The sequence below is a fragment of the Agelaius tricolor genome, unplaced genomic scaffold (assembly GCF_023055355.1).
Source record: "Agelaius tricolor isolate 1412-34295 unplaced genomic scaffold, bAgeTri1.0.p SCAF_5, whole genome shotgun sequence".
Lineage (NCBI taxonomy): Eukaryota > Metazoa > Chordata > Aves > Passeriformes > Icteridae > Agelaius > Agelaius tricolor.
The window spans coordinates 50,971,840-50,994,290 of record NW_027269265.1 but is presented as its reverse complement, the minus strand read 5'-3'; the positions used below and the strand labels follow the sequence as shown (position 1 = coordinate 50,994,290).

At 43.2% G+C, this 22,451-nt stretch overlaps 1 protein-coding gene across 8 annotated transcripts in view; it reads right to left on the bottom strand.

Moving 5' to 3' along the window:
- Positions 1 to 22,451, bottom strand: part of TUB (TUB bipartite transcription factor) — a 134,667-nt gene that overhangs the window by 53,994 nt on the left and 58,222 nt on the right. Inside the window, exon 1 of one of the 8 annotated variants that reach the window (XM_071427912.1) lies at positions 10,684 to 11,149. The exons of 6 other annotated variants lie outside the window; for them this stretch is intronic. In XM_071427912.1, the coding sequence (XP_071284013.1) occupies positions 10,684 to 10,721 (38 nt within the window). In that variant the 5' untranslated portion in view covers positions 10,722 to 11,149. Of the gene's footprint in view, positions 1 to 9,832; positions 9,858 to 10,683; positions 11,150 to 22,451 lie in introns of those variants that run through there. One more of the 8 variants, XM_071427917.1, reaches the window with a different exon arrangement.

The window sequence follows — 22,451 nt, the reverse complement described above, 5'->3', positions numbered from 1 at the left end:
GAAAATCTCTGTGCCTCTAATGTATCTTTTTTTTTTCCAGAATAAGCTTTTTCAGAAGAAAATTAGTTGTTTTTGCCAAAGAACACATAAAAACTACACTGTTACATGCTGTTTGTCATATTGAATAGGCAGCACAATAGTCCTCCTCCTCCTCCCTTCTCATTCCACCACATTAAGTATTTTCAACAGAATCTGAGCATTCCTGAAAATCCAGCCATAGACAGGTTCACATTATTCCATCCTTTGAAAGGTCTATACCAGCCTAAAGATAAAATACAGTTATTCTGCACGGTTTTAAACCTCCTGTTTCATAACCTTTCTATTTTAACAGAATACAAGAAGCAATAAACATGATAGTCATTCCCAGTGAGCTCCCAGTTGCCTTACTATCTCCTTTAAATTGGTTATAGCTTACACTATTTGATACCATATCAATGAAAGGACAGCTTTCAGAAACTACAGCTATTGTAAGGAAAATTAATTTCCTAAGCTTTAAAATATTTTCTTCTAAGTCTAGAGTTCACTGGATTCTTTTACCAGAAGTCTTTGTAAAAGAATGCTAATTTATCAAACCCAAAGTTTATAAACTTAATGACCTCCACAGTTTCAGAACAAAATTTTGGGGAGACAGGCCCAGCACACACCAACAAAAATCCAAGCACTCATCTGAGGTATTAGAAATACCTTTCTAAAGAATGAAACAAAGGAGCAGAGACTTGAACACCTGAACTTGCTTATCCCACTTTCCATCTTATGCAAAGATACCTTCACATTTTTTCCAACAGAATAATCTGGAAATCACTCTGACTCAAGGTGCACAGGATAGGAGAACTTTTTTCCTTCCAACACTACTCAGAACAACCTACATCTTGCAAATCCTAAGGCAAATAGCATTAAATTAATAAAAACCAGAGGGTGCCCAGGAACAATAACAGGAAGGAAAAAGGGGGGAAAGGAAGGATAGAGGAAAGGAAGGACAGAGGAAAGGAAGGAAGGAAGTTAGGAAGGACTTTTAATTTCAATTAAATTTCCCCTGTGCTGGTTTTTCTTGATCTTCAAAATCTGAGAATGATATTCAAGCCCCAAGGAGGCAATTAAGAATTTTTCAAGCTGCATCAATACTGCCAGAATACTACAGTATATCATTATTTGAAATAGGCAACATTTAAAAGGCATCTTTCAGGATGCCTCAAACTTCGAGCAATGTCATGATCTTTTTGTTCTGATACCATGGCCCAGTTTCTCTGGGTATTAATAAAGCATTTCTTAATTAATATATCTGGTAGATCCAAGAATTATCCTAGTGTTCTGAAAAGCCAGAGCCTAGATTAGGTGGCTCATAGGTGGCCGGTGCTCTTTTAATAGCCAAAAATGAATATTCTTATTTCAGATCAGATAATGAATTCTACATGAAAAGTTATATGCCCATTGTGAACTGTGCTGTGGCAGATTCCCAGCTGTAAACAATTCCTAGCTGTGAACAATCTAACACATGTACTGGAAGCAATTTAAATGTGGCAGTCCCCAGCTCCTCCCAGAGTGAACTGCACCATTGCTGGAAGGAGTGAATCACTTGTGCATTTCTGATGTGGCCCATTACCAGTGATCTGGAAAAGGGGATTGAGGGTTCCCTCAGTCACTTCACAGGTGACACCAGGCTGGGTGGGAGGGCTGATCTCCTGGAGAGCAGAAGGCTCTGCAGAGGGATCTGGACAGGCTGGATTGATGGGCCAGGACCAGCTGCAGGAGGTTCAGCAAGGCCAAGTGCTGGGTCCTGTCCTGGGGTGACAACAACACCAGGCAGGGCTACAGGTGGGGGAGGAGTGGATGGAAAACTGTGCAGTGGAAAAGGACCTGGGGGTGCTCTTTAACAGCAGATGAGCACTAGAACAGAGTGTGGCCAGGTGGCCAAGGTGGCCAATGGCATCCTGGCCTGGATCAGCAATGGTGTGCCCAGCAGGACCAGGGCAGGGATTGTCCCCTGTGCTGGGCACTGGTGAGGCCACACCTCGAGTGCTGTGTCCAGTTCTGGGCCCCTCACTGCAAGACAGACATTGAGGGGCTGGAGAGAGTCCAGAGAAGGGCAACAGAGCTGGGGAGGGGTCTGGAGCACAAGTCCTGTGGGGAGCAGCTGAGGGAGCTGGGGGTGTTCAGCCTGGACCTTACTGCTCCCCACAATTACCTGAAAGAAGGCTGTAGCCAGGTGGGGATTGGCACCTTCTCCCAAGTAATTAGCAATAGGATAAGAGAAAACAGCCTCAAAGTTGTGCCAGGTTAGGTTTAGATGGGATATGAGGAAAAATTTCTTCACTGAAACAGTTGTCAAGCATTGGAACAGGCTGTGCAGGGAAGTGGCGGTGTCACCATCCCTGGGGGTATTTAAAAGCTGTGTGGATGTGGCCCTTGGGGACATGGGTTAGTGGTGGACTTGGCAATGTGGGGTAAATGGTTTGACTTGATTGTCTTGGAGATCTTTTCTGACCGAATGCTTCTATGCTTGCAGAGATGTAACAGTATGCCACACGCAGAGGCACATGAGCTCTGCCTTAAGGACAGACAATAAAACAGTGTCAACGTTATTCTAGGGCAAGCACTGAAAGTTCTCTAAAACCCTACACTTTACTTTTTAAATCTGCAGCAATAGCCAGTGGAGTGATTTAAGATTCAGTAACCTGGAAGAATCAATTATCAAGGTCTGACTCAATGGTGTGTAGAGACACCTTTAAAGTTATTTAACATTGCTCTACAGATGCAGTTTCCCAAAAGAGGCATTATTCACCTGTACAACTGAGCTTAAGTTTCAGCACAGAAAACTTGAAGCAATCCCTAGGTTTGCAAAACACTGTTTAATGGAAATTCACACTCCTGGCTTGAGTATTGGGATTTATATCTGCCAAAAATAGTGGGATGAACTCCAGAGTACAGTATGTGTCTTAGTCTTTCGGTTTCCACTCAACCTGATCCGAGCAGTCATTGTCTGGACAAGTTATCTACTCTTTAATTTCCACAGTACATTCAATGATTTCCTCAAATTTTCAGAAGTGAGAATTGCTACATGATGCAATGTAATTTGTTTTTGCTGCTGTCACTGCAGCCAAGTGAAAATGCTGCTGTAGTAATATGGGCTAGCAACAACCTGCTCTGAAAAAAACCAGACCTGTTTTCCTTATGCTTCTTGCTGTGGCACAGGAATAACTAATGCAAATACCTAGCCTTTAACTTCATTTTGCTTTCCAACTGATACCAAATTTGAAAGACAGAATTGTTCAGATCCCTTTCCTAACTGCAGATCAAATACCAATGTACTTGTATTTCACTTGCAAATACAATTTCTATCTTAGTCATCATTTGCAGCTAATCAAGGAATTTCTTCATCTTGTAATATCTCATCTGCCGGTAGTTAGAACTGTGATTGGAATTGAAATTACCATTAAAAACTTCATGCTGTGGTTTCATTACCTGTGTCAAATGAGTTACAATAATCATGAATTATGATATTCGCAGGCTTGTGTTAACATGCATCACAACAGGGATCACGAGGTTTCCACTGAAATTTGCAATTCAAGACCTAATTTTCATAAACATCTGAGAATCCAAGCTAGAACTCAACTTCATGAAAGAATGACTGGGGCACTTGCTTTGTCAGAGACAAAGATAAGTGTGTCACTCACAAGCACATCGGCATATTCATGCATTACACACTGCTTGCCCTTATTTGTTCAGCTAAAACTTGAGCTCAGAGAAGGGGATGGCACCAATCCAACCTCCTTTAAAGTCAGTAGAAAGGCTCTGGTGCCACCTCTTTGTGACAGCTCCCTGCGAGCAACCACACAACTGCATGGATGGCAGAGGGCAGCCTCAGTCTCTACAGCATCCCTGCTTTCAGGGGGAAGGATGCTGGTCTCAGTGCACAAAATCAGCACCCAAAGCTGCAAACTTCTTGTCCTGGCAGAAGCAGTTACTCTCCTCTGCTCTCTAAGGCCTACTGCATTTCCCTGAAGGAGGATGTGTTTTCAATTGGGTCACCATTTCTCTTTAAGGATAAAAAAATAGATAAATATGTAATCCCTCAAGTTATTAGCAATACAAAAGTATGAAACCTATTTCTGCTGTAAGCACTGAAAGGGAAGGGAAAGATATCTTTTCGTTTCTTATTAACATAAAAGAATAAAATACAAAACCATCTAAAAAGTAATTTAATTATGGAGCAAGCTGAGCTTTTAAAGTGTCACAAAGCTACAAAAGCTACATAAACTACAAAAATTACATTGCCATCAAGTGGTAGATGAAACAACTTGGCATAAAATAACTATGTTAGGAAAAAAAGTTTCATCTTTTATGACATGAACTCATCCAAAATAATTATTCCAGTCTTTCCACCTTCTCCCACTGTTGCCTTTGCACACTCTATACACCCTTCCCTGAGAGCACATTTCTTTCTCTAAGTCAATATCCTTTAACTTTCCATTTTCTTAAGAACAGACAGTCCAAAGAAGCTAATGATCATATGCTTGCTACAAAAATGAAAGCAACAAAAACCCCATGCCAGCAATCACCCTGAGCTTTCCATTTGCATTTTGTGCTCCTCTCTTGTGCCTGCCTTCTAAACTGAAAATTTTCCAGCCTGAAGGCTGCCTTGCTGTATACCTGCATATTATTAGCATTATGTAAATGACAGCAGGGCCCAAAGAGGTGTTACATTCTCAGCTGAGAATGTTCAGAACTTGCTGGTATGATCATCACCCTGACATTACATCAAGATAAAAGAGATTGCAAAACTGTGGGAAAACAGTTCTTCCATCCCTGCCACCCCCTGTGCATGACACAGACCTGTCACCAAGAAGGGCATCTCCTAGTCCCAGTGACTGGCCTTCACATACTACAGGAACAAAATGTTCAGCAGCAAGTGAGATACAAAATAAACACCAATTTTAATATCTATGCTTAAGGCAATAATCTTTGAATACACCACTGCAAACACTGAAATTAATTCTCAATAATCTGCAAAATAAATAATTTCAGCTTTTAAAAATCACAGATGTACTAAGTACTTAAGTAACACAATGAGAAGTTGGGATGGATTTCTTTAAAAGCTATAAACAATAAAATAAAAATTAAATAGCAAATGTTTACAGAGAAGGGTATCTTCTGCGGGCACTATACAGCTGGCAAGACAGAATTCTATTTTTGTGAATAATCTTGAAGTAGGAAAGGGAAAAGAACAGAAAAAGAGGCAAGAAGAGCAAGATGTAGGGAAAAATGGCAAAAAGAAATCTGTTCATCAGTTGAAAGAACAGAAAAGCATGAATTAGAAAATAAGTCATTAGTGTGAGAGGAAGAAAAATGAGGAGGAAGTGTGAAAAGAATCCAGCTCTCTAGAATGGCAATTTTTGGTTACTAAATAAAAAATACCACCTTCCAGAAAAACTGCTGCTTGCATGTCTAAATAGATGCCACTCCAGGGAATGTCCAAACACCCTCAGGCACGAGAATCAAAACTGTCCAACTCAGGGAAGTGCAAGAGGAGAGACATTACATTTCATATCCACTTCCCGGCTGTGATCCAAATCTGGCACAGATGGCTTGTAAATGATTGTCACTGCCAGGAACCTGCAAATGATTGTTGCTACCAGAAACCCACTGGCCTGTGAAAAAATCAGTTTTCATCTCAATCTGGCTGCTGATACCACAAAGGTGGTGGGGGGTGGCAGAGCTCAGGGACAACTGGTGCATCACTCACTGTCATAAGGCCCCTACAAGGGGTGGTAAAGCCCCTTCAGCCCCTTTTTTAAACCCACCTCTGGCACACTGCAAAGCACAAGACAACGAGGTTTCACACCCAGCTCTGCAGCTCATCTCCCTTGAGCCTTGTCCCATTTCCATTTAAGCCAACACCCCCCAACTTCCACGGTTTGGGATACTTATTTTCCTCACCTCTCTTTTCTGCCTGGTTGATTTAGGCTACCAGTTTCTTGGTAGCAATTGCCTGTGGCATCTCCCTCACCCTGATGCTGGGCAAACCACCTTTGATCTCTGCACCACAGCAGGAGCACTCCATGCAAGAACACAGAGTTCCATTAAGGGAGAGCTCCAACTTAAATGTTTTAAAAGCACATGACCAGGCTAATTTTATACACTGAATAGCCTGAGACAAGACAGCCTGTTTCAGAGAAGAGGACAGACACAGTCTTTGAACTCTTTTCCTTAAAAAAGCAGCTCTTGTAAATTATCCATGCCATTCCCCATGGCAGGAGGCTGGGAGCGAGCCTGCCTGCAGTGGGATGCTCTCAGTGACAGACTGCACCTTGCAGCAAGGTGAGCCCTCCCCTGCACTGCTGCCTTCACAATGCCAAAACTTGAGGGTTTATAACATCCCACTGCCTCAACATCATGCTCAGAAACAAGTGTGGGATACCTTCAAGGCCGTTCTTGTTCCAGGACTTGTTTACACATCACACTTTCAGAAATCTTCTTATCTGCCCTAATTGTGATGATTCATGAATTTACAACCCAGCTGTGCTCCACAATTTTCTTCCAACTGTAATCCTCCCCTTTGCAAGTAAATAACTTGTGACTGTTTATAGCTGCAATATCTAAGCACAGCCTTAAAACTTCAGAGCAAATTCATGAAAGCTACAAAAATTGAGCATAATAAAACCTGTCACAAACAAAAATAATGTGCATTATTACCACCATCATGTACATATCAAGACATATTATGCCACTGCAAATGCAGGCTGTGTGATCTGCTCTCTTCAGTGCCTTCAGTGCCCTCAGTGCCAAGTGCCAGGCCCCTGCAGGGCACAGTTCATGGGGTCCCCTCTGGCCATGGCAGGCTTATCCACACAAACCAAGGCTCAGCAGCATCACACAGACACTTTTCAGAGAACCCTGGGAACTTGTATTAAATTGATTCCCGTGTGGATTGGGCTTTTCAGCTGGTAGTGTTTAGATATTTCTCATGGAACAGGTTAGCTGGTTGTGTAAATGCTGCTTCTAAAGTTACAGGATCAAGATTTATTGTTAAAGAAGCAGCTGAAAACATAAGAACAAATAATAATAATAGAGACAGGGGCCTTACTGTAACTGAGTTTACTGATGCTTTCATCCTACCTAGCAGCAGTTTTATTTGGCTCCAGTTTTATAGTATGAGAAATGTCTTCACTTATTCAAGACACAACGGCATAAAATAAAAATGAGTATGTTATATTTAAGAAATGCTATAAATTAAAAATGAGTTCAAGAAAAAGATATGAAAAAAAACCATACTTTTGAATAAAAACCGGAACTCCTGTGAATTTGTAATGATTCCCAGACACTTCTGCATTGTATTTTCTACTTGAAACTGCTGAAGGATACCAAAAGAAAACACTACTGTGTTTGAGAATATAATTCTTCAAGAAGCTACATCTTACTCTTAACTGCCATTGCAAACCACTTTTGGGCTGGGGGCAGCTACATGGACTGCAAATGATTATTTTTTTAATTTCATCTAAACTATTTTGACTCTTTATAATAAAGTGCAGAGACATTGTTAAAAATGGGTACAATTTAAAGAATTCCTAGCTCATTGTACCTGATGTGTAGCTTCATGTAAGTGCTTAATCATGTGCTTAAATTCCTATCTATGATATGTGTTCCATAAAAATAAATGCAATATATTTACTTTTAAAAAACAGCTTCCCTACTATTTTTCATAATGTTAGTGAATTGAAATCTCATCCTATGACTATCAGTATTTCAAAAACAGAATACTTAAGAGAGGATGAAAAGAGATAAGGGCAAAACACTGAAATCACAAACTCACAAATAACATGAACCTTTTATTGACCTCAGCACAAGCTAGCACTGACACTGAAAAGATTGCCTACTATTTTTTGTTAACTCACTCAAAATGTTCTCAGCATCTTAAAAGGGGAAGTGTAAGTTTGTGAGTTGTGGACATGCAGGTGGACTGCTTAATGAATTGTGCATGACACATGTGGAACTGACTCCCTCTGGCTCATTTCACTTCAAAGGAACAATATGACATTTTACTAGCAGAAATACAATCCCTCTCTGCTTGAGTTAATTCAGGTATATAGCTGCCCATATGTTCCACTGCTAGAAGGATACATCTTTCCAGACTTCAGCACACCCCAATGCTCTGTCCCCACTGCACACACGAGCAGCAGTGACACTCCTGGCTGTCACATGCCACCCAGACCATAAAGAAGGTGCTGAACCTTCCTCGGGGCTCAGAGTCAGCAGCCCCTGGACTCACCACAGTAAATAAGAATGTGAAGCAAGAGGGCAGATAAGCATGGGGCATTGTGCTCTCAGAGAGAAGATGATCTGTTCCAAGGGGTGCACATCAGGTCTCTCCTCCTCCTTGCATATTCCACTCCCTCGAAATGGTACTTTGACCCAATTTACTCATACAGTGCTTTCATGTGTAAACTCAGTCACATATGCATTCACAAACCCCTGCTTCCTAGGCAAGTATGTTTAGGGGATCCTGGAGGATGCTTTACACACACAAGTCCAATAAGATTTGCAACAATATACCTCTAGCTCAAGAATTACCTCTGAAGACTGAAAAATAAGTCAGCTTCTTGAGAGAACACTGTTAGAAGCCTAAATAAAGACACTTCAGAGCAGAACCGTGGTTTGGTTGCCATTTGGTTTTAAGCAGTCTTCAGCAGTTTCTGACCATAAACACATCATTAACATTCAAGAATAACATTATATTAGAAAAGATATGAGTATCATTAAATCTGTGTTTCTCTGAGATTTGCTGCTTTGCCTCCCCTTGTTTGTGCTGCACTGAGCAGAAATAGAGATGTTTTATTTCCTTCTTTGGGGCCACTAATATAAAACCCCTCAGCAAAGTTTTGGCATTGGCCTCTGCAGAGCCTTGTGTACAGTGAGAGAACAGAAAAACTCTTCCACTGCTGCTGGGATGAGCCATGAACAGCTGTTCCTCTGATATTTCTGTCCTCATTACAAGGCTTCAAATTGCATCAGAATGCATCCACTAGTCATTTTTGAAGCCTTATTGCCAATTCCTTACATCTTTTCAAAATGCATGGGCTGAAAGTGCTATTGCTGAGAGAGCGGCAATATTCTCAGATTCATTGTAATCATGTTTCTTTCTTTCTAATTCATCTACTGATTTGAACTATGATGTGCACATATCAAAATAGCAGATTTCCACTTGTGCAGTTATCTTGGGGGTTTTTTTCCCCTCTGTATTAAGGAGTGATGCATTTGTGCTCACGTTGCATTTGTTGTGGCAGGCATACATCTGCTACCAACAGTGTCATTGAGAATGTGGCAAACTACACCAACATGCTTAAGCAGCTTTCTTTTACAGTACACATTTTTAATTCCATTATTCTCTACCGACAACAAAAATAAAAGGCTTATCACAGAATCAACTAGGTTGGAAAAGACCGCTGAAATCATCGAGTCCAACCTATGACTGAGTGCTATCGTGTTAACCAGATCATGGCACTGTGTGCCACATCCAGTCGTTCCTTAAACACCTCCAGGGACGGTGATTCCACCACCCCCGCCCCGAGCAGCTCATTCCAATACCCAATCATCCCTTTAGCGAAGAACTTTTTCCTCGTGTCCAACCTAAACCTCCCCTGGCGCACCGTAAGACTGTATCCTCGTTTCCTACGTTACTGTATCTACCTTGTTTCACTTACAACCAAACAAATGAAACAAACATGCTTTCTGTCGTTTCCAGAGCGCCTTGTAAAACACCTCGTGATTTCCGTCTGTAAAAATTCAGCTTGAAAAAAACGCTTTAACGAAAACTAAAAATAAAAGCAAACAAACAAACCCATATTGTTAATGTACTCTGAAGAGCAGATTCGGAAAGGGGTCCATTACTAGAAGAGCCCATCCCGCCCGCAGCGAAATATTTGGCTCGGTTTCCCCTCGGTCCGGCAAGTCTGACACCAACTATTCCCTCGTTCCAGCCGCGGATGCTCCCGCTCCACGCCCGGGCGCTCCGGGCAGGGCACGGCTGCGGGGCTGGGGGCTCAGGGGGCTCCGCGCACCGCGGGGCTCCGCGCACCGGGGCCGGCTCCGCTGACGCACGGGGCTCCCGGGCCGCCGCCGCGCCGCGGCTCCCGTAGCTTATGGCAACGGCGGAGCCAATGGCAGCGGCGGGCCGGGCGCTGCCATGGCGATCCCGCTCCCCGCCATGGCGGCACCGCCGGCCGCGGCCGCCCCGCGCATCGCCCGCCCGCAGCCGCGCTCCCGGAGCCGCCGCCGGCGGGGGCAGCGCGGCCCGAGCCCGAGGGCGGCAGCCGCCACCGACGGCGCAGCGCTCCGCCCGCCCGCCCGCCGGGGCCGCAGGGCGGGACAGCTCCGCGCTCTGCCCGCTCCCCGCGGGGCTGACAGCTCGCCCCGAGAGCAGCCCCCGAACTTCGCGCAGCGGCACCGGCCCGAAGTTGGGAGGTGGGACCGGGCGCCCCTCCGGGGAGCGCCCGCCCGGGCCGGCCCGCGATCCGCTCCCCCCGGCGGGACCCACGGCCGCCCCGCCGCGCCCCGGGAGGGTCCGGCCGCCCCGGCCCCGCGACCGAGCCGCGGGCTCCGGCGGGGACCCCCCGAGAGGCAGCGGCTCCCGGCCAGGGGCAGCCCCGGTGCCTCCGCCCCACCCGCCGCCTCCCGCGGGGTCTCCCCTACCTGTAAGGGATCCAGTCCGCCTGGTGCCGCGAACTCATCTCTCCCCGGCGACGCTGCCCGGAGCCGAGGAGGCGGACGCGGCCGCTGCTGCCCGAGTCGGAACCCGCCACGGCGCGGGCAGCATCCTCCGTCCGGGGCGGGGGCGGGCGGCGCGCCGGTTATCCCGGCAGCGGCCGCAGAAACATCCCCCCGGGGAGGGCTCCCAGCGGCGGGCCGGGCTGCATGGGGAGGGGGCGGCCGGGGGCAGCGGGAGGCGGCTCCCAGCCCTTCCTCCCTGCCCGGAGCGGCGGCTGAGTCGCGCACCGGAGCGGGGAGGGGCGGGGGAAGGGCCAGCGGCGGGCAGGGAAAGGCAGGGCAGCAGCGTCGCGTCCCCGCTGCCGCTACCCGCCCGCCCCCCCGCTGCCGCCGCCGCGCTCAGGCATCGCCCGGGCGAGGCGGGTCCCGCCGCCCCGAGCCGAGCCGAGCCGAGCCGCCCTCCGCGCCGGGCCCGCCCCTGCCCCGTCAGTCGCGCCGCCGCCGGGCATATGCGGGCGGCGCGGCCGCGGGGAACGAGCACGGGCTGCGCTCGGCTCGGCGAGCCCTGGCATCGGCGGAGACCGAGCATGAGTCGGGCACTGGCCGGGCGGCTCTCGACTGACCCGGGCGTGGAGAGGTGCGAGGAGAGCGCAGCCGGCGCGCAGGCTCCTCTCAGCCCAGCCCACCGCCAAAATGTATGAATTGCAGCAACTCAGCCCAAAATGGTCGAGGAAGCACGGCCTGGGGGCTGTTAGTAAGAGCTTACCGCGGCCCTTAAGGCAGAATCCGTGGTTTCGGTTTGCCAACAGCGGGCTGATGCCTTGCCGTGATGAGAGCTTTTGGGATCTGGTGGTCAGAGCCGCCCCGGCTGTCCCTGGCACGGCCGCGAGCGCCGGCAGCTCTCCTGGGAAAACCATGGTGGGAAGCTGAGGCTGGCTGGGAGCAGAGCACAGTCCCAGCGCCCTGAGGAACCCACCTTTTGCTACACGGATGGGTGTAGTACAGGCCACCCATCCTTTCTGCACGACAAGACCAGCTCTGCTCCAGCTCTACAGCCACAGCAGAAGTAAAGCCCTTTTAAACCATGTAAATCCCGTGTCAGATTATAAGCTTATAGAAACAGTTACTGACTTCATGGAAGAAACATGACCTGAGCAAAAAAATTAGTGAAAGATAAGGATTAATGAAAAATACTATCTCTATTTGCTTTGAATAATACCTAGTCTGGCCCCTACTTATCTCCTAAGTTTTGTTGTAGGGAACATTTGTACTGCATATGGGGGAGATATTTAAAGACAACTCACGAGTTAACTGAAGTCACCTTTTCTCCCAAAACAGGTGTTGGGAAATAAACAACCCAAGAGTTAAATGTGGCACTCAGTGTACCTTGGAAAGGCTTAGATAGTGAGGGGCACCTTAGTGACGAAGATGTGAAGCTCTGACCTGCTAAGCCATACCCAAAGTGCAACACTGCTTTTCTGCCTGATGTGTGAACTCATCTGGAAGAAGGTTATCCCATCACAAGGACTGTAGAATTAAAAGGAAAGATGAATGATTAAGCCTCTGGAAAGATGCTCATCTGAGCAGAGAGTAAAAAAAAAAAAAAGCAAAGCTTCATCTAAGAAAATAGAGATGGGGAGTTTACATGAAATGGTAGAGTAGACCAGAAAAAGAACCCTCATTTTGGGTTTATAGCATAAAAAGCAAGGAGACTATTATAACTTAGAAAATTAGAAACAGATTGAAGGAGATACTTTTTCACTCAACTTAACTCTAGGGTTGGATTCACTACCAAAGATCATGGCCAGGGCCAGGAAGCCAGCAGAGTCAACAGAAGATGGCATGCTTAGCAGGCAACACAAACGCTATCATGTTCCTCACTCTCATGAGCTGTCAGAGGCTATTTTAAATCCAGAAACCAGAATTTAAACCTGTTCCAGAAGTCCAAACAAGATCTACTTTTAAGGAAGAATTCTCTCCTATCCATACAAATAAAATGTTGTGCTGCTTTCTTGACCAGCGTCAGGCACTGGATTCGACAGAGCTCCCTCCCTCCATTGCAGTCAGGCACAACCTGGAGCCACCTGGCAGTGCTATTAGCATGAGGAGGTGGCTGAGCAGAGATTCCCATCTCCTGGTGCTAAGCTGCCTGCTTTTTAAGCACTGAGGCTTCTTTGGAAGAGATGAAAGACAAAAGAAGAGCCTCCTGTGTTCAGAGACAAAAGTTCTCAGGACTGATGATTAGAATATCTATTTTCAAAAAGCCGTAAGTGTAAAGGTTGGTAGATGAGCAAATGCACGCACATCAAAAAGATGCCTCTGAACTTTGGAGTGATACAAAACATGAAAGTGCTTTACTGCCCATTTAGCAGCCCAAGATCATGTTTGGATTCACAGATACAAAGCATACAGGGTTACCAGGTGCCCAAAATGGGAGACTGCCAGGGTGCTCTGGAAGATGGACATGCACTGAGCATAATGCCCATCCAGGGAAAGCTGACAGAAGAGAAGAAAGATAAGGAATATTTTATGGTAAGAAAGGGAAAACCATTTTCTGGCATTTTTTCTGCTTTTGAATGGCTTACTTGTGCCCCCAGCCCTTTTCCTCATCCTTCCCCACCTCATTCTCCTTCCTCCCTTTACCATCTCTGGTGAATATGTTTTATATGGTTTCACTGTCCAGCTTAGGTTCTTTCTCACCAGCAATGCTCTGCCTCCATTTCTGAAGCAGCTGAGTGGAGTGAAAGGTGAATACCAGCCCTCTCCAGCTGGCAGCTTTAAGAGCAGGGTTATTGCACTTCTCTAACTCTGAGCAGGGTCACGACTCACCAGCCTTCTCTGGATGTCCCCCTGCTTTGTCAGTGTGGCACACAGAGCTATCTCTGAATGACAGGGCAGGTGTTACAGAGAAATCCTTGTCAGGAGCAGGACTGAGGTGTTCATTTTACTGTGTAACAAGCCTCGAGATTGCCCTTGACGTGCAGATCCATTCAGTGGCATCTCTGGTAATTCCCAGCAGCTCAGGGAAGACCTGGCCCCACACACACAGTCTTTACCAAGCACTAAAACAACAAAAATCAGGAAAAAGCACCAGCATGTAACAAATAACCCTGACATAGCATGATGATTTCTAGGTGCTCTCTGTGAACAGAGCTGTACTTCTCAAAAGCCACGTTTAATTAGTTTCAGATGCCAGCCTGATGGGCAAGACAGTCTGTTAGAAAAACTGTGCTTTAAAGGTTCAAGGACTGATACATGAAACAGCAGCAAGGCAGATGCAAACCTGTCTCCTCCACTGCCAAACATGTCTCACTGAGCAACATCTTCCTCTATATACAGTCTGCCATCTTTCCAATTATCCCTGTTTTGTCCTCTGTGTAAAATAAGTGTCCCACTAATACATTTTTATATCGAGGTGATGAATAATACAACACAACTGTATCTAACAGTTGAAAACACCTGCATTTGCAACAGAAAGCCTTCTGGCAATCTGGGTAGAGAGCAAGACATCAAAGCAGAAACACTGTTGAAAGGAAGCCTGGAGAACCTAAAAAAGCAGTAAAATAAGAAACTGATGTAAGCTCTTTCCTAAATGCAAAGATTCATTTCTTTTAAGTCTAATTTTCCCATGATGGGAAAATTCTTTTTTTTTATTGTTTAGACCATTAAAAAAAAAGTAGCAAATGTATATACTGATTTGAAAAAAGAGCACAGAGTATCTTTTATAGAGTGGTTTTTATCTATCTATAGTCTTTTGTATTTCTTTCTAGGCCCACTGTTACATCTGCACTGCTGAGCACGGCACTGTTCAGAGCTTGTGTGCTACAGAGAGAAAGGTCTGCACGTCCTGTGCCTTAGGTTTGCTACCCCTCAGAGCTGCTACAATAGGCTCGGGTTATGTATTGAATTAAATTCCTGCCTCGTTTGCCTTTTTAGCTGACCTGGACAAAGGCTGATTTTAGCAAAGGGAAAGTGTAGTAATGAACTCAGAAACCTGTCCTCGGTTTGTGCCGGGGTGTGACACACATCCTCACTCATAGTTCCCAACCCTTTCAAGAGACACGTAAGAGACTAAAACAATCTTTGCTTCTGAGGTCTCTTAAAAGGGCATGAGCTGCCAGTTTGCTGCCTCTGGGTCAGCTCAAGCACACTGCAGAAACACTTCTATCTAGCCTTTTTAATCTTGTAGTTGCACAAACAGAACAGATTTGGCATAAATGTGTAAAGATTCTGAGCTTTCATTTATTGGCCTGAAATTTTCTAATTTTAAGCTCCAACTGACAAGGAATAATGAAAGATGTGTTTGTGCTGGCATGCCTACAGAAGTGGTTGTGTTTAGTTTTTTCCATTCCAATGTATCAAGTGATCATATTTGAAGTTAAACCACACCAGATAAAATTTATCTGTACTCCTTACAAACTGGGAGTTCCTAAAAATATTCATGGATTTTTCTGTATAAAGCTCAGATCAGTTGTAAGAATATCTAGGATCTTTTGTTTGCTTGTTTGAAAATCAAACTGTGGAACTAACCAGGACCAGATGCAAAAGCTGAAGGTTTTGTGAAGTTGGTATTCATCAGGGTCAGTATAATTCTTCCCAACCAATGAGTTTTGAAATGCATTGAATCAAATTCAGAATGAACTCTTGGGATAATAGTAAGGGTGTTAACATTTTCCCAATCAAAAAATAAGAAAATCCTCTCAAAAAAAATGAAAAATAAGCATAGCCCTGAGTAGTAATTTTGGCCTTAAACACTTCAGTAATGCTAAAGACATGACTGAGGTAATTCTGCCTGTTGTGGCCTTTGGATGAGGCTTATGCCAAGTTCACTGTCATTGTGCCTTAAACAGAAAGAAGCCCAGGTTAGATCTTGTTCCCCTAGTAAGAAAAAATAAAAAGGCATTATTTTTGATACCCTAATTTCAAATATAATAATAATAAAAATAATAAGAAGAAAATTTTATGGTAGAGGTGAACAATATGGAGATGAAACTCTGGGTAGGAAGCAGATTGGTACATAAAAGAGTAATTGCAGCATTTACATGGTTGATCCTCTCCATTTCTCCATAAAAGCTCGCCTTTTCTTATTGCATTTCATCTATTCTCATTCCAATAAGTTCATTCCTGCTTCTTTATTGTGAGGCTGTGAAGTATAAATACTTATCAGTTACACCCTGAAATAAAATCTATTCTGCAATAACAGAATAGAGTTCCCTTGCCACCTAGGGTAATTCTTCACTTTAGTCACTTCAGTTTGAACTTGCCTAGCTCCAGGAGATCCTGTCTAATACCAGTTTCTTTAACAGTTAACATCAAGCTGACACCTACATCTACACATTCCTATAGAATAGGAAAGTATGAGAAAATGCTAACTTTTGAGGTGGGAAAGCTGTTAAGCTCCCTTTGCCAGCACTAGAAATCAAACCTCAAATGTCACTGTCCTTGTGTGGGTGGTCTGATTTCAACAATGGTGGCCTGTTTTCAACACCTTCTAAAGAAGTTTTAATTCAGTCTGGTACCACATCCTGTAACACACTCAACATCTCTCTCAAAGTCTCCCACTGGGTACATCCAGTGTTCTTATTTTCCAGTGTAAGTAAAAAATCCTGTTACTCAGAGGAAACCAAACTATGTCAGTGGTGTACGTGCAGTCACTGAAACTTGAGTGAGAATCTAGTATCGTCATCATAATTGAATCATCATCCTGTCATCTTTGGAATTGTTGTCCCATTGAACAATTGCCTAAATCCAGTGGGGCCACTAGAAGTGAATTCTGTTCCATACTCCCTTCAGACTCCCTGTTTGACTGCCCTCTAACACAATTGTTGCATCCTGATACCTAAAGTGATTGTTCATGAAGGATGAATTTTCCTATGACAGTCCTTAAATACAAAATTGGATAATTCTATCCCATTTCAGCATACTATTTCATGTAAGTTTTGCTTTAAAAGGTTTATTTTTCCTTTATTTATGATTACACCAAATTTTGCACTGTAATTTTGCTCCATTTCTAGCACTTATGCTCTTTGAACTTTTCTGAACCATTTGGATTATTTACATATCAATCAAGGCACTTATAATACCAAATAAAAAATACATATTTTTAAAAAAATCCCCCTGCCCAAAGTACATGTCTCTTCCCTATAAGACAGGTCTAAATTCATAGGAAACCAAATGCAGGTTTACTGTCCATGAAAATTATGTCATTTGGGGTGGGTTTTTTGCCTTCTAAAAGTCAAGAATCATTTTCAGTTTTGTTTTGTTTTCATGGAATCACAGGATAGGTGGCAATGGAAGAATCTCATTTCTGGAGATCATTTTACACTCAGCCAGCAAGAGGGAAAATATTGCATCTCCCTTTGTCCCAAGTGTAGAGGGCCCTGAGGTGTCCTTTTGTCCTTGTCCAAGACAAAAGCAGGATCTTCCAACTCAGACTGGCAGAGCCAGGCTGAAATTCTTGCAAGCTGTTAGCAAATGCTGTTAGCATGTCTTATCCTGCTAAAGGGATAAATCTCAGACTGTTTCTTCATATTAAACACTCCTCCCTTTGCAGCATGGTGAGGAAGCATCTGCTCTTAGCACTGCAAAACCCCAAGATTAACCTAAAGCTAAGCACATCCTTCATAACTAGTCTGGGAAAGTATACAAAGGAATTACTTCCAGTTATTATTAAAAAAAAAAAAAAAAAAACCAAAAAAAAAACCCACAAAACACCCAAACATTGAAATTATACATCTAAAACTGTCTACCCAGCTGAGAGTTTCGTTTTAAGTGTTCATATTTAGCTGTGGGGGAGTGAAACAAAAAAGCAAACAAAATCCTGCCTAATTTCTGGGATGTTTCCATTTCACAGATAGCTCCACCTCAGATATGACTTATCTGCCCTTAAAAGCTGTTAACTTCACCTGACAATGAGCCAGAAAATTGAAATGCTCCCAGCAAAACTTGTAAGTAGAACCAGAAGTGCTTTGCCATAGGTGTTTGGATGGAACATCATGATAATGACCTTCTCATTTTATACCCTCTAGATTTCTTCCATCAAACATGATTACTCAAAGAAGTCAGTTTCTTTAAAAAAAAAAAAAAAAAGCCTCAGATTTTAAGAGAATTAACGTTCTGTTACACTTTAGCACAGAGCTGCAATCAAATTAAAATGAGGTTGAATTCACTGTACAAAGAAAAAAGATTTGAATGGGTTTGTTTGGAATCAAAGCAGCTGGAAAATTGGAAACCAGCTTTAGAATAGCTGAGCATTTTTATAGCGAGAAAACATTCTACAGTCTTCAAAGTCTTCAGATTATATTTAAGATTAAATGCTATCAAGTTATTATTTTTATTTCTGTCTTTAAAATGATCTAGCTGGTAAAACTTTTCAAAAGGAGCAGAAATAAGTATTTAAATTGTTGTCCTTCTGCAGTCTTTCTAGTAGAATGGGCTAAATATATTTGATCTTGCCATGGAAACACCTGATTTTCCTTCAGAATTTATGCAACTTATTAAGTTGGCTTACTGCAATCATCTGCACTTCTGGCCAATCTGTGACACTATTCGTAATATGACTGCTTTACATCATCTTTGCACTGCCATAAAATGCCACATACACGTTAGAGGTGACACACTGAGGCAAGAGCTGGATGATTTGGTTTGGCTGCAGCTGTACAGAAAGCCTGTGGATGGGCTGGGGATGATCAGTTGATCTTCCCCAGAATGCCCATCCCCAGTGCATACAAAGCAGTTTCTGGGGAGCGCGTGCCAGGCGCTTCCCGAGCCCTCCGTGGTCACCAGAACAAGGACGAGATGAGAGCTCGTTGCTTACTCAGTGTTTCCCTAAATCACAAATCTAATGGAACTGGTAATAATTTCAAATGCACAGATACACTAAATTAACTTAAACTGCTGGCTGAGAATTTCTGTTTGCAAACGCTATTAATGTTATTGATTTCAGCACAGTTTTTCACTTTATCTCGATAAATGACTGAAGCCGTGGCCAAATAGCTCAGCAGAAGCTGAATGTGAGACACTGTGTTCAATAATGTGGTCCAGCCTAAAAAGACCTTTTCTTTCTGTGTTTCAGCATGCTTTTATAAAATGCTTTATTTCAGTTTTTACTGAAATGAACTGTGTGGCTATCAAAGTTTAACTGCTCTTTGCTGGGCAGCCCCCACTGGAGAATGCCAGGGCAGGATTTTTTCTTGGCCAGAGATGCATTAAAATAAGACTTCCACCTTAAAAAAATTAAGTTCTTCAAAGACACTTCTCCTCCATGGCAGAAGGTAGCCTAAAGCAACATTTCTTATGTAATTTTGGGATAAGAATTAAAACCAAAGGTCAATCAAATAGTTTACACCTTTCTAGTAAACTCTAAAAAAATTACATGGATACAAAATTATCTGAGCCTGTGCAGATTATTATACAAGGAGGTGACTGTGTGACATATATTTCTCCATTTTGATTTCATAAACCAATCTTTTTTTTGACCTTTTCATCCACTTTATCTGAAATTATTGTAGATATTTACAGATATTCTATTTAATATCCAACTCAGGAATTGCTACTTTGACTCTTTGGGATTTCTTTGCACCTCCTTTAACAGTTCCCTGCTCTTCTTCCAAGCCAAATCGTGGTACATTTTCCTTGCAGGGATACTGCATTTTTCCTTCCATCCTTCCCACGGTGTTCGTGTGCCTGTTTCATTCATGCACCAAACAGTGCTATTCCAGACTGGGTCATAACATTGGTAACATGAGGGCAGCCATGCCCTTCAAGCCCCCTTCAGGTGCAGCAAGTTACAAATTATCCCTGCCTGAAAGCAAGGATGATTCCAGCTTCACACAAAATGTATTATTTATGACTAAATCAAAAGGAGACTCTGAGAACAATGCAACTCTCCTTCAGAATGCACAGATACATGCTATGGAGAATAAGAAACCAGGGAGATGATCTGAATTAGGAAAAGATATTATGTATTCACTTAAAAAAAATCATAATAATTATGTAAGCTTAGCCACAAGGCTGGATTTAGTGAAAGAGCTGAGGAGAGGAAAAAGATAAAGGGCATGAGAGCTCAGGACTTCAGAACCTGTGACTGCCCTCCTGCTGGTACCACCCATCATTGCCATTCCTCTATGACTGGTGTAGGAGTGTCTCAGTTTACATTTCTTCCTTTCACAGCTCTGTCCCATTTTCTTGGATCTAAAGAATTAAGAATCTTCAGGAAAGACAGAGGTTCAGGTATTTAGGAAGGGATTTCTTGGTCTCTGCACAGCACAGTTAACCTCTGAAGGTCAGCACGCTTTGGAAGAGGAACAGGAAGGAATAGCAAAGAGCTGGGGGGAAGAAGGCATCACAGAAGCCACCAGAATTTCTGCATTTACTAGGAAACTGTTCAAAAACCACTGATGGCCCCTTTCCCAGAAAAGAGTAGCATATTTAGCTGTATTCTATATGCATACAATGTATGTGCATGTTGTACCTCTAGCAGCCATAATGAAGCAGATAATGAAGCAGCTGTACGCAGTGGATGGCACCTGATATATACATATATATATATATATATATGTATGTATATCCCCTGCTATACCTGCTGTGTGATTCTGCTCCCTCTCATGGAGTCCCAATTTAACAGTGTCCTTGAGAACCCACTGTGCCCAAAGTGCAGCCTCTTCCTCAGGAAATGCTGAGCAGTTTCCTCATTCTGACATTTGCTATTTATTGATCCTTGTCCACGCTGTCTTCCTTTCCATGAGGAGAGTGGTAATGCAACAGCCTGTTTGCAGCCACTGCTGCATTGTACTCGACTATGAGAGAGATGTATTGAGACACACAGACCTGGAGAAATTCCCTTCTGTGCCTCTTGGCTTGTTTTCCTATTTAACTCTCTACCAGACCCAGCTCAACAAGAAGAGCCTTCCTGCATACAGAAATGTCAAAGCAAAAGCAAGACTCAGTGGAGGAAGTTAAATCAAGGAGAAACAGAAAAAACTCAGCCAATCCAGAAAACATTGAAAAAGTTCATGAAGATGTAATAGGCAAATTGTTGTGGAAAAAGAGAGAACAAGACAGAGAGGGAAATTGTATAAAAATAAACACAGAGAATAGGAGACTCATGTCTAAAAGACAGAGTGGGAATTAATGGACTAAATACAATCAGAAACTACACACAAAAAGTCCATATATCAGCAGGCTGGGGGGGAAAACCCACAACAACCCTACAACAATGAAAAGTCTCCAAGAATACCACATACAGGGTCTTGGAGTAAGTCATTCAATTAGAAAAGCATCTCAGATTATTTTTGCAAAGGTATGTGGCACCTGAATTAGACAGAAGCAGCTGGTGGGTATTGATACTTTCTTTTCTCATTTTCTAATTTCTTATTGCTTCATGGCAATGAATTCTGTTGCACAGCACGTGCCAGTCATACAGTAAATGAGCAGCCCTTGAAAGGAAACATACTGCATATTTTTCTGAAGAGCAGATTTGACTTCAGATTGTTGTCTAAAAACAAATCAGTTTGTAAAAAAAATATATTTTGGTGCTAACTTCTGCTGAAAGTTCCCAGCCCCACAGAGTGCCACGTGTTTCCCTGCTGTTTGCCCCAGCTGTCAAAAAACACTTGAAGAGTTCCTGGCTTTCCCTTTGCTACTCAAATTGTGTGCAGGCGTTTCAACTGACCTAAATACATTATTACATTGAAATAAGATATTGTAGGGCAGACTCAGATGAAAATTATGTTTGGTAAGGAAATAATTGCCAATAAATAGACATTTCCAGAATTTCCATGGGAATTGGTGGAATTATTTTTGCAAATATAGCCTGTGGTCAGCCTGACGTGACCAGGGTAGGAGTTCTGAGAGGAGGAAAACCTCAGCCTCAAGATGTATTATACCATGTTCTCCTAATATCAGTAAGTGCCATCTTTCCCTTATACAATTTTTATTTTTTTGCAATTAACTCTGGACATTTAGAGAAAATTGTTAATGAATTCAAATATTTGGAAGATTCAGCAAATGTGATTTTCCTCTAAATGAAACCTTTGGCTTGTGAAAATAAGAAAAAGAATACTGGAAAATTTTTAGGTTTTCATATTGGCATCCTACTTAACAAAACTTTGCCATCCACCAGTGAGATTTTAGGGTGCCAGTAAAACAGAGGGTGCCTCTGTGCATAGATCCCCTACCCTGAGATCAATGTACTTTACTCCTGCAGAATAGCAGCTGTAAAAAATATTGAGTGGTATGAGTACTCCTGCCTGCTTACATGACACAGGCACATTCTGACCAAACTTAAAATGGAAAGCCTGGGCTCTTTTAACACCTACCAATCAATGGTTTGAGTCCCTGAATATAACTTATTTTCATTCCCCACTGACATGAAGTGAATTCTAAGCAGGTACAGAGGGAGATGTGCCTCTTTCTCAATTGCAATCTCAAGAACAGAATTGATTCAATAAATTCATCTTGAAAAATGCCAAGTTTTCAACATCACATATTTATTTCTAAAGGTGCTCGAGTTACATTTCATATCTTGTGATCAGCTGCATCTCTGAAGCAATCTATCTCCCCTTTATTTAAAAGAAAATATTAATGAACAAAGGTAGTGTTATGAACACCTGTAGTCCCTGAAGAGTAAGAGAAATCCAGGCATCAAAGCACAGCATCAAAGGAGGCAGCAAACTGCAATTTAATTGCAGGAGCATATGAGATTGAATTTCAGCTGAATGAGTCCAGGACCTGATTATGTGATTTTGAACAAG